The sequence below is a fragment of the Zea mays genome, chromosome 3 (assembly GCF_902167145.1).
Source record: "Zea mays cultivar B73 chromosome 3, Zm-B73-REFERENCE-NAM-5.0, whole genome shotgun sequence".
In the NCBI taxonomy this organism is placed as follows: domain Eukaryota; kingdom Viridiplantae; phylum Streptophyta; class Magnoliopsida; order Poales; family Poaceae; genus Zea; species Zea mays.
The window spans coordinates 153,854,217-153,866,933 of NC_050098.1; the positions used below are offsets into that span (position 1 = coordinate 153,854,217).

General features: G+C 54.4%; 1 protein-coding gene across 1 annotated transcript in view; it reads left to right on the plus strand.

Moving 5' to 3' along the window:
• Positions 1 to 12,717, plus strand: part of LOC100272379 (uncharacterized) — a 105,572-nt gene that overhangs the window by 19,463 nt on the left and 73,392 nt on the right. The window contains exon 3 of the mRNA XM_020549540.1: positions 5,332 to 5,353. Coding sequence (XP_020405129.1) covers positions 5,332 to 5,353 — 22 coding nt within the window. The remainder of the gene's footprint in view (positions 1 to 5,331; positions 5,354 to 12,717) is intronic.

Here is a 12,717-nt window from a genome sequence, read left to right on the forward strand (position 1 = left end):
TTGAGATATTTGGCTTATACTCCTAAGTTTGGACTTTGGTACCCTCGGGGATCCACATTTGATTTACTTGGTTATTCCGATGCCGATTGGGCGGGGTGTAAGATTAATAGGAAGAGCACATCGGGGACTTGCCAGTTCTTGGGAAGATCCTTGGTGTCATGGGCTTCAAAGAAGCAAAATTCGGTCGCTCTTTCTACCGCCGAAGCCGAGTATATTGCCGCAGGCCATTGTTGTGCGCAATTACTTTGGATGAGGCAGACCCTGCGGGACTACGGTTACAAATTAATCAAAGTTCCTTTGCTATGTGATAATGAGAGTGCAATCAAAATGGCCGACAATCCTGTCGAGCATAGCCGCACTAAACACATAGCCATTCGGTATCATTTTCTTAGGGATCACCAACAAAAGGGGGATATCGAGATTTCATACATTAACACTAAAGATCAATTAGCCGATATCTTTACCAAGCCTCTTGACGAACAAACTTTTACCAAACTTAGGCATGAGCTCAATATTCTTGATTCTAGGAATTTCTTTTGCTAACTTGCACACATAGCTCATAAATATACCTTTGATCACGTCTCTTTTGTATATGCTATGACTAATGTGTTTTCAAGAGTATTTCAAACCAAGTCATAGGTATATTGAAAGGGAATTGGAGTCTTCAGCAAAGACAAAGGCTTCCACTCCGTAACTCATCCTTCGCCGTCGCTCCAAGAGACTCTCCATCCTTGGGGGAGAAATGAGAATCAAAGAGAAGGACTTCGCCTTTGGTATAATCTTAACTCATTTATTTATGACCCAAGGGGAAGATAGCACTAAGAGGGCTCTAATGATTCCGTTTTTGGCGATTCATGCCAAAGGGGGAGAGAGTATGAGCCCAAAGCAAAAGGACCGCACCACCACCAATTTCAAAAACTTAGTGTTTTCCAAGAGTATTTATCAAATGGTATCCTATTATGTTCAAGAAGGGGGAGAAAGTAGTATTTCAAAATATATCAAAACCCTCTTGAACTCTAAGAGGTGGATCTTCTTCAGGAGGAGTTTTGTTGAGTCAAAGGAAAAACATTTGAACAGGGGAAGAAAATTTCAAATCTTGAAAATGCTTTGCAAAATCCTATTCATTTACCTTTGACCATTTGCAAAAGAACTTTGAAATGGATTTACAAAAAGAATTTGCAAAAACAAAACATGTGGTGCAATCGTGGTCCAAAATGTTATCTAAGAAAGAAACAATCCATGCATATCTTGTAAGTATTTATATTGGCTCAATTCCAAGCAACCTTTGCACTCATATTATGCAAACTAGTTCAATTATGCACTTCTATATTTGCTTTGGTTTGTGTTGGCATCAATCACCAAAAAGGGGGAGATTGAAAGGGAATTAGGGTTACACCTAGTTCCTATATAATTTTGGTGGTTGAATTGCCCAACACAAATCTTTGGACTAACTAGTTTGCCCAAGTGTATAGATTATACAGGTGTAAAAGGTTCACACTCAGCCAATAAAAAGACCAAGTTTTGGATTCAACAAAGGAGCAAAGGGGCAACCGAAGGCACCCCTGGTCTGGCGCACCGGACTGTCCGGTGCGCCACCGGACATGTCCGGTGCACCAGGGGGACTCAGACTCAAACTCCCCACCTTCGGGAATTCCCAGAGGTGACTCGGCTATAATTCACCGGACTGTCCGGTGTACACCGGACAGTGTCCGGTGCGCCAAGGGAGGTCGGCCTCAGGAACTCGCCAGCTTCGGGAAACGCCAACGGCTAGTCCGCTAAAAATCACCGGACTGTCCGGTGTGCACCGGACTGTCCGGTGCGACTACGGTGCAACGGCTATCTCCACGCCAACGGCTCTCTGCCGCGCATTTAATGCACGCTCTGCGCGCGCAGATGGCAGGCGTGCCCATACTGGCACACCGGACAAGGAACAGTACCTGTCCGGTGTGCACCGGACACCCGGGCGGGCCCACAAGTCAGATGCTCCAACGGTCAGAATCCAACGGCAGTGATGACGTGGCAGGGGGCACCGGACTGTCCGGTGTGCACCGGACTGTCCGGTGCGCCATCGAGCAGGCAGCCCCCCAACGGCCACTTTTGGTGGTTGGAGCTATAAATACCCCAACCACCCCACCATTCATTGCATCCAAGTTTTCCCACTTCTCAACCACTTACAAGAGCTAGGCATTCAACTCTAGACACATGCAAAGAGATCAAATCCTCTCCAATTCAACACAAAGCCCTAGTGACTAGTGAGAGTGATTTGCCGTGTTCATTTGAGCTCTTGCGCTTGGATTGCTTCTTTTCTTTCTCACTTGTTCTTGTGATCAAAACTCCATTGTAATCAAGGCAAGAGGCACCAATTGTGTGGTGGCCCTTGCGGGGAAGTTTTGTTCCCGGCTTTGATTTGAGAAGAGAAGCTCACTCGGTCCGGGGGACCGTTTGAGAGAGGGAAGGGTTGAAAGAGACCCGACCTTTGTGGCCTCCTCAACGGGGAGTAGGTTTGAAAGAACCGAACCTCGGTAAAACAAATCGGCGTGTCACACACTTCATTATTCGCTTGCGATTTGTTTTGCGCCCTCTCTCGCGGACTCGTTTATATTTCTAACACTAACCCGGCTTGTAGTTGTGTTTATATTTGTAAATTTCAGTTTCGCCCTATTCACCCCCCCTCTAGGCGACTATCAAGAAGCCCCCGAGCCTCTGCACGAAGCGAGAGGACGATCAAGGACCGTCTCGACTTTTATTGTATGCCCCTTCGTCGCCTTTCTGCAAGGAGGAAGGGGGGAAAGCGCCATGTTACCCCAAGTACGTGTGTTTGTTCTTTGTGGCTGCTGAGGCCTGAACATTTGGGTATAAAGTCGTGCTCCTTCCCTCTTGTTTCGAGCATTAGGACTTGCTCGTCGGTAGCAGAATCACTTATCCGAGCGTGAGCTACCTTTTGTGGAAGGTGACGAGTGAGGTATCCGTATCCCAGAGGCGTAGGAGTCCCTCGGCTCGGTCGGCCTTGCCGCTCAAGGTCTCGCTTGCTCGTCATTAGGATTCCGCTATCGACACAGTCAAAAGGCGCGAAAGTCGTTTTGGCGAAAAACTTTTCCGAGGAAAGTTTTGGCGTAGAGGGGGCTTTCCCCTTTCTAGACCCGAGGCGACCGCTCGGGTCGGGACCCTTGCGGAGGGTCTGGCCGTGGTCATTGGGTCTGCCGGGTCTGCCCGAGGCATGGCCTCATAGCAGCGTGCCCGGGCCGAGGGTATGTTTTTCCCGCTCTGTGACTTTGTTTTTGTTTCCATTCTTCTCCTTTGCGTCTGAAGAATGTTGTCCTACCATCTGCAGGGTTCGAGACGGCTCTTGACGAGGCCGTCAAGAACTGCAAGGCGCTTGCCGAGGCGGCTGAGCAGAAGGAGGTCGAGCGTGTGGCCGTGTCTGAGGCCATCTTGGCTTTCTGCCAGGCCTTTGGCCTCGACGGTGTCCCCTCGGGTAGCTCCCCCCAGAGTCATCTGCGGGCCTTGGGCGGCCATGTGCGCAACAGACTCCACGGGGTGCTGCACCACGGAGTTAGGCGGGCCTTCGTCGTGCTCGCTTCCCACTACGACGTGGATCTGGAGTGGGTTAGCGAGGGGTACTGCTTACCCGATGATGAGGAGGCTGCCTTAGCCGAGGTCCAGCGGCTTGACGCGGCTGTCGAGGGTCCAAGTGCGGCGCTGGCTTCCTCCTTCGAGGTGGAGGTCCTTCCGCCCGTGTCGCCGCCCGGGGCCGTGCCAGACCTTGCCGAAGGTGGAAACGACGTCGAGGGTGCCGCTCCTCCCCCAGCCGATGTCTGAGCCTGCAAGAACAGTTTGCTTGAAGTATGCGTATGTTTTTTGCGGCCGCTGAGGGCTAAACATTTTAACATTGGATTATAAAGCTGCGTTTTCTTTCCTCCCGTTTCATGTGTTAAGACTTGTTCGGTAGCAGAATCCCTTGTCCGAGCGTGAGTCACTTTTCGCGGAAGGTGATGAGTGAGGTATCCGTATCCCGGAGGCGTAGGAGTCCCTCGGCTCGGTCGGCCTTGCCGCTTACGTGGTCCCTCGTTGTTTTTAGGATTCTGTTATCAATATAGTCGAAACGGCACGAAAGTCGTTCTGGCAAAAAAGTTTTTCGAGCGTTAGGACTTGTTCGGTAGCAGAATCGCTTATCCGAGCGTGAGTTACTTTTCGCGGAAGGTGATGAGTAAGGTATCCGTATCCCGAAGGCGTAGGAGTCCCTCGGCTCGATTGGCCTTGTCGTTCAAGGTCTCTCTCGCTCGTCTTTAGGATTCTGTTATCGAAGCAGTCGAAAAGCGCGAAAGACGTTCTGGCAAAAGACGTTTCCGAGGAAAATTTTGACGCAGAGGGGGTTCCCCCCTTCTAGCCCCTGAGGGAGGGTCGGGCTTTGCTGAGGCAAGGCTGATCCTCCCTTGATGGTTAGACTTTATTTATGTAAAGAAATCGAGGTACATAAATGACTTGAAACATTTTAAGGGTAAAAGCGACATAGCTGTTGGATGTTCCAAGCGTTGCTGTAGACCTTGCCTTGATCGTTGGCCAGCTTGTATGTTCCGGGCTTCAAAATCTTGGCGATGATGAAGGGCCCTTCCCAGGGAGGAGTAAGCTTGTGGCGTCCTCGGGCGTCTTGTCGCAGCCGAAGTACCAAGTCTCCCACTTGGAAGCCTCGGGGCCGAACCCTTCGGGCGTGGTAGCGTCGCAGGGACTGCTGATACCGCGCCGAGTGTAGTAAGGCCACGTCCCGAGCCTCTTCCAGCTGGTCCAACGAATCTTCTCGGTTGGTCTGGTTGCTTTGGTGTCGTAAGCCTTTGTCCTCGGGGAACCGTATTCTAAGTCCGTGGGTAGGATGGCCTCGGCCCCATAGACTAGAAAGAACAGCGAGAAACCCGTGGCCCGGCTCGGCGTCATCCTCAGACTCCAAACCACCGAGGGTAGTTCCTTTATCCATCGCTTGCCAAACTTATTGAGGTCGTTGTAGATCCTCGGCTTCAGTCCCTGCAAAATCATACTGTTGGCGCGCTCCACCTGCCCATTTGTCATTGGGTGAGCTACGACGGCCCAGTCCACACGGATGTGGTGGTCTTCATAGAAGTATTGGAACTTCTTCCCAGGGAACTGCGTGCCATTGTCGGTGATGATGGAGTTCGAGACTCCAAAGCGATGGATAATATTTGTGAAGAACGCCACCGCCTACTCGGACCTAATGCTGGTTAAGGGTCGAACCTCGATCCACTTGGAGAATTTGTCGATGGCGACCAGCAGGTGCTTGAAGCCCCCGGGTGCCTTCTGCAAGGGACCGACGAGGTCCAGACCCCATACGGCAAACATCCAAGTGATGGGTATTGTTTGCAGGGTCTGAGCGGGCAGGTGCGTCTGTCTCGCGTAAAATTGACACCCTCTGCAGGAGCATACAATCTTAGTGGCGTCGGCCACTGCGGTCGGCCAGTAGAAACCTTGTCGGAAAGCATTTCCGACGAGGGTCCGAGGTGCTGCATGGTGACCGCAAGCGCCCGAGTGTATTTCTTGTAGCAGCTCTTGTCCTTGGGCGACGGATATGCACCGTTGGAGAATGCCTGAGGGGCTGCGGTGGTACAACTCTTTTTCATCACCCAGTAAAACGAACGACTTGGCGCGCCGAGCCAGTCGCCGAGCTTTGGCCTTGTCGAGGGGCAGCTCTCCTCGGAGGAGATATTGCAGGTACGGGGTCTGCCAGTTTTGGTTTGGCGCAACCCCATTCCGCTGTCCCTCGATGCGGAAGGCCTCATCCTCGGCAGCCGAGGGTACCTCAGGCTGGGCCGAGATCTCGTCGGGCTCGGGCGCGTCGTCGAGTTTCACGGATGGTTGATATATGTCCCTGGAGAAGACGTCCGAGGGAACCGTCGTTCGCCCTGAGGCTATTTTAGCTAGCTCATCCGCGGTCTCATTGTACCGTCGAGCAACATGGTTGAGTTCCAGCCTGTGGAACTTATCCTCCATGCGCCGAACTTTGTCGCAGTAGGCCTCCATTTTTTTATCGCGGCAGTAGGAGTTCTTCATGACTTGATCAATGATGAGCTGCGAGTCGCCCCGAGCATCGAGGTGCCGAACCCCTAGCTCGATGGCGATGCGCAACCCATTAACCAGAGCCTCGTACTCGGCCACGTTGTTTGACGCCGGAAAATGGAGGCGCAGCACGTAGCGCACATGTTTCCCGAGGAGTGAGATGAAGAGCAAGCCAGCACCTGCTCCTGTTTTCATCAGCGACCCATCGAAGTACATGGTCCAAAGTTTGGGCTGGATTGGAGCTGTCGGCAATTGGGTGTCAACCCATTCCGCCAGGAAGTCCGCCAAGACTTGGGACTTTATGGCCTTCCGAGGGGCAAATGAAATTGTTTCGCCCATGAGTTCCACTGCCCATTTTGCTATCCTACCCGAGGCCTCTTGGCACTGGATGATCTCTCCTAGGGGGAAGGATGACACCACAGTCACCGGATGAGACTCGAAGTAGTGTCGCAACTTTCGTCGCGTCAGAATTACTGCGTACAGTAGCTTCTGAATTTGTGGGTAGCGGATCTTGGTCTCGGATAGCACCTCACTGATGAAGTAGACCGGCCTCTGGACGAGCAGCGCATGCCCTTCTTCTCGTCTCTCGACTACGATCGCGGCGTTGACCACCTGAGTGGTTGCAGCTACTAGATCAAGAGGGCTTCTCCCGCAGCGGGGGCACGAAGATGGGTGTGTTAGTAAGGAGTGCCTTTAAGTTCCCAAGGGCTTCCTCCGCCTCGGGGGTCCAAGTGAAGCGCTCGGCCTTCCTTAAGAGGCGGTACAAGGGCAATCCTTTCTTGCCGAGGTGCGAGATGAAGCGGCACAGAGCCACAAGGCATCCCATGACCCTTTGTACTCCTTTTAGATCCTTGATGGGTCCCATGTTGGTGATGGCTACAATTTTCTTCGGGTTGGCCTCGATGCCTCTTTCGTAGACGATGAACCCCAGGAGCATGCCTCAGGGGACTCCGAAGATACACTTCTCGGGATTGAGCTTTACGCCTTTTGCGCGCAGACACCCGAAAGTCACTTCGAGGTCGGAGAGGAAGTCGGAGGCTCTTCTTGTCTTGACAACGATGTCATCGACGTAAGCCTTGACCGTTCTGCCGATGTGTTCTCCGAACACATGGTTCATGCACCTTTGGTAGGTTGCACCTGCATTCCTCAAGCCAAATGGCATAGTAATATAACAATACATGCCAAAGGGTGTGATGAAAGAAGTCGCGAGCTGGTTAGATTCTTTCATCTTGATTTGGTGATAACATGAATAGGCGTCAAGGAATGACAGGGTTTCGCACCCAGCAGTGGAGTCCATAATTTGATCGATGCAAGGCAGAGAGTAGGGAACCTTCGGACATGCTTTGTTTAGACCAGTGTAGTCTACGCACATCCTCCATTTCCCACCTTTTTTCTTCATAAGCACAGGGTTAGCTAACCATTCGGGATGGAATACCTCTTTGATGAACCCTGCAGCCATCAGCTTGTGGATCTCCTCGCCTAAGGCCCTGCGCTTTTCTTCGTCAAAACGGCGCAGGTGCTGCTTCACGGGTCGGGCTCCAGCTCGGATATCCAGCGAGTGCTCAGCGACATCCCTCGGTATGCCCGGCATGTCCGAGGGACTCCACGCAAAAATTTCGGCATTTGCGCGAAGAAAGTCGATGAGCACTGCTTCCTATTTGGGGTCGAGCTCGGAGCCGATCCTGACTTGCTTGCAGGCGTCGTTGCTAGGGTCGAGAGAGACAGATTTAACCGCCTCAGCTGGTTCGAAGTTGCCGGCGTGGCACTTCGCATCAGGCGCCTCCTTGGAGAGGCATTCCAGGTCGGCGATGAGGGCCTTGGACTCGGCGATGGCCTCAGCATACTCCACGCATTCCACGTCACACTCGTAAGCATGGCGGTACGTGGATCCGACGGTGATGATTCCGTTGGGGCCCGGCATCTTGAGCTTAAGGTACGTGTAGTTGGGGACGACCATGAACTTGGCGTAGCACGGTCTCCCCAGCACCGCATGATAGGTTCCTCGAAACCCGACCACCTCGAACGTGAGGGTTTCCATGCGGAAGTTGGAGGGAGTTCCGAAGCAGACGGGCAAATCAAGTTGATCCAGGGGCAGGACGCGCTTACCGGGGACGATCCCATGAAAGGGTGCTGCACCGGCCCAGATCGTGGACAGATCTATCCCCAAGAGCCCTAGGGTCTTGGCGTAGATGATGTTGAGGCTGCTGCCTACGTCCATGAGGACCTTGGTGAGCCTAGCGTTGCCGAAGATGAGGTCAACGACAAGCGGGTACCTTCCTAGGCTCGGCACATAGTCGGGATGGTCGCCTTGGTCGAAGGTAATGGGCTTGTCAGACCAGTCTAGGTAGACCGGCGCCACTACCTTCACCGAGCAGACCTCCCGGCGCTCCTGCTTGCGGTGCCGAGCCGAGGCGTTCGCCACCTGCCCACCGTAGATCATGAAGCGGTCGCGGACCTCTGGGAACTCCTCATCCTTGTCGCCCCCTTCTTATTGTTGCCTTGGTCCTTGCCACCTTCTGCCGAGGGTCCCGCCTTGATGAAGTAACACCGGAGCATGTCGCACTCCTCAAGGGTGTGCTTGAAGGGACCCCTGTGATAGGGGCACGACTCCTTGAGCATCTTGTCAAACGTGTTGACTCCTCCGGGAGGCTTCCGAGGATTCCTGTGCTCGGCAGCAGCGACGAGATCCGCGTCAATGGCATCGCGCTTTGCTTGCGCCTTCTTCTTGGCCTTCTTTTTCGAGCCACGCTGGACGGACGCCTCGGGGGCGTCTTCCTTCTGTCTTCCTTGAGGCTGCTTGTCCTTCCGGAAGATGGCTTCGATCGCCTCCTGACCAGAGGCGAACTTGGTGGCGATGTCCATCAATTCGCTCGCCTTGGTGGGAGTCTTGCGCCCCAGTTTGCTCACCAGGTCCCGGCACGTGGTGCCGGCGAGGAATGCTCCGATGACGTCCGAGTCGGTGATGTTGGGCAGCTCGGTGTGCTACTTTGAAAACCGTTGGATGTATTCTCGCAGGGATTCCCCTGGCTGCTGGCGGCAGCTTCGGAGGTCCCATGAGTTTCCAGGGCACACATACGTACCTTGGAAGTTTCCCACGAAGGCCTTGACCAGGTCGTCCCAGTCGGAGATCTGCGCAGGAGGCAGATGCTCCAGCCATGCTCGGGCAACGTCTGAGAGGAAAATGGGGAGGATGCGGATGATGAGGTTGTCGTCATTCGTCCCTCCCAACTAGCATGCCAGTCGGTAATCCGCAAGCCACAACTCCGGCCTTGTCTCCCCTGAGTACTTGGTGATGGTAGTCGGAGCACGGAACCGGGCTGGGAACGGTGCCCGTCATATGGCCCGGCTGAAGACCCTCGGACCTAGCGGTTCAAGCGAGGGGCTCCGGTCCTCGTCACTGTCGTAGCGTCCTCCGCGCCTGGGGTGGTAGCCTCGGCGCACCTTTTATTCGAGGCGGGCTCGACGGTCGCGGCGGTGGTGCTCGTTGCCGAGGCGATCCGGGGCAGCAGGCGTCCCGTCCCGCGTGCGCCCGGTGCGGACCGAGGCCTCCCGCATAAGTCGGGAGGACGTTGCGCGATGTTCCAAGTGGCACCCTTGCCTTCGGGAGGCAGAACTCTCGGCTCGTCGGACCGCTGCGTTTTCCAGGAGACCCTTGAGTTCGCCCTGGATACGCCGCCCCTCAGTGGTGGATGGCTCCGGCATCGCTCGGAGTAGCATCGCTGCTGCAGCTAGATTCTGGCCGACCCCGCTGAAGGCCGAGGGTAGCCTTGCCCTGGCATCGTCAACGATTCGGTGCTGGACGTCTTGGGCCTGATGAGGCGCTCCTCCGGTAAGTGCTCGGCCTACCCACTCCTGCTTGATGTTTTGTCGGAGCTGCACAAGCCGCCCTGCTTCTTCGTCGACCTTGGCCAGCATCTTGCGGAATTGCTCGAGCTGTGTGTCCTGACCCCCCACAGGGACTGGGACCACAGCTAGCTCCCGCAGGATGTCAACGTGAGACACAAGCACATGGGCGTTGTCATCTTGCGGCATGCCGAGGTGGTTGTCCTCACCGTGATCCCCCTGATCGATGTGGAAACACTCACAGCTTGGGTCGCAACCCTCGTCGCCGAGGCTATGGCCATCGTCAGAGCAGCCGGAGAGGCAATAGTCACATGCGGACATGAAGTCTCGCATGGCACTGGGATCACTGAGTCCGGAGAAATCCCAACCGAAGTCGGAGTCGTCGTCTTCCTCGGAACCCGCGGGTCCGGAGGTTGAGGCGGCCGTCAGTCGGTCCCAAGATGACCGCATAGGATACCCTGGAAGGTCAGGGTATGCCCTTGCGAAAGCGCTCACCGAAGCGGGGTCGCTTGGTGGATCGAGGCTGAATCTAAAAGGGACAGGGTGGAAAACGGACGGTACCTCTTGGTCGATGGACGGTGGTGAAGTCGCGTCAGGACGGACTGCACAGTTATCTCAGGTACGAGGCTAATGCCCAGCAAGTCCTTTGCGAGGGTGCTTGCGTCATCAGTCCGCTTGGGGTTGGCACGTTGCGGGGAAGCGACACCCGTCGTTGTCTCAGGTGCGAGGACAACACACGACATGGCCCCCGCAGGGGTGCCGGCGTCGTCGACTCGCTCTGGCCCGACAGCCGATGAGGTGCCACCTCCTGCATGGCCACGGTTGCCCCATCTCCTCCTCCTCCGGCGAGGCGGGTGGCGGGGCAAACCTGGGTGTTCCTCTTATGCCACAGTGGGAAGTCGTCGTTGAGTTCGCCGCCGCCGGGCGAGCCGACGACCGTTGTTGCTGTCGCGCTGCGGGGGGAGGAGTACCATGTCGTAGCTGCCGTTAAGGGATAGGAACTCGAGACTCCCGAAGCGGAGCAGCGTCCCCGGCTGAAGAGGCTGCTGGAGGCTACCCATCTGGAACTCAACGGGAAAGTGTTCGTTAACACGCAGCGGACACCTACCTGGCACGCCAACTGTCGGCGTTTCGGACCCGCGAGGACCGTCAACCGAGCAGTAAATTTGTTGCTGCGTGTCCCTGCCCAGATGGGTTGATGCAAGATGGGACATAAGAGGGAAATGAGGCTTATGTTATCTCGCACCGGGGTGCTTGTAGTAGGGGTTACAAGTGTCGCGCGAGGGAGCGAGGGCGAGAACGAGAGAGAGAGAGAGAGGGAGAGAGTCTATGTGTGCTGCCTGTCTCGTCTGCCCTCGACGTCCAATGTTGTGAGTGTTGCAACGTGTGTCCGCGATGTGCCTTAGCAAGGCCTTGGACATCCCCTTTTATAGATACAAGGAGATGCTCAGCTGTACAATGGGGTGTAGCTGCAAGCTAACGTGGCCGTCGGAGAAGCGCTTTGAGCCCTGTACACGAGCTAACGTGGCCGTCGGAGAAGTGTCTTGAGCCCTGTAGAAGCATAGCTGTCGGTGCGGCGTGGATCCTGCTGACGTTGTCTTGCTTCCGTAGGGGGTTTGAGAGCAACCGACGTCATGGGCGCACGCGGGGAACCATCATTACCTGCTACCGGAGTGACCTTAGATGGGACACCGGTCTTGTTCCTTCGTAGCCTGAGGCAGCTAGCTAGGAGTAGGGTAATGATGTATCCCCTATAGCGTAGTCGGTCCGAGGCCCAGGTCAGGTGAGGCGGAGACTTCTCCTGAGGCCGGGGCTGGGCTCGGGCGAGGTTGTGACTCCTCCCAAGGCCGAGGCTGAGGCTGAGGCCTGGGGTCGGGCGAGGTGGAGATCTTCTTCCGAGGTCGAAGCTGAGGCTGAGGCCTGAGGTCGGGCGAGGCGTTGCTCCCTGTTGCGCCCGAGGCCAAACTCGTGGGAGATCGTGACTCAGTTTTATCTTGGTGGTTGGCACAGTAGCCGGAGCGGGGCGAACAACGCTGTTTTCCTGTCAGATCGGTCAGTAAATGGGCGAAGTGACTGCGGTCACTTCGACCTTGCCGACTGAGGCACGCGTGTCAGGATAAGGTGTCAGACGATCCCCGCATTAAATGCGCATGCGATACGGTCGGCTGGTAAGGCGATTTGGCCAAGGTTGCTGCACGACAAAGTATGCCCAAGCTGGGCTTCGGTCGAGCCGAGGGTGCGTCTGCTGACTGAGGGGACCCTCGGGCGAGGCGTGAATCCGTCCGGGACTACTATTCCTGCCCGAGGCCGAGGCTGGGCTCGGATGAGGTCGCGTCCCTCGGTAGATGTGGCCTTGACTTGAACCGCGCTTTATCAGCCGTGTATGGTTTGTTCTGAACATGCTTTCCAGCCGGATTAAGGAGCATTGGGGTACCCCTAATTACGGTACCCGACAACTAGATATGCGTGGATATCTTTCTTCTTATTTAAAATTTTGGACCACGCTTGCACCACTTGTTTTGTTTTGCAAATGTTTTGGAAATTCTTTTCAAAGTCTTTTGCAAATAGTCAAAGGTATATGAATAAGATTTTGAGAAGCATTTTCAAAATATGAAAATTTTCTTCCCCTATTTCAAATGCTTTTCCTTTGACTGAACAAAACTCCCCCTTAATGAAATCCTCCTCTTAGTGTTCAAGAGGGTTTTAGATATTAATTTTGAAGAGGGTATACCAATTTGAAATTATATAAAAAATAAGATACCAATAGAAAAATCTTTTCTTAACACAAATTTGAAAGACTACATTTTTGAA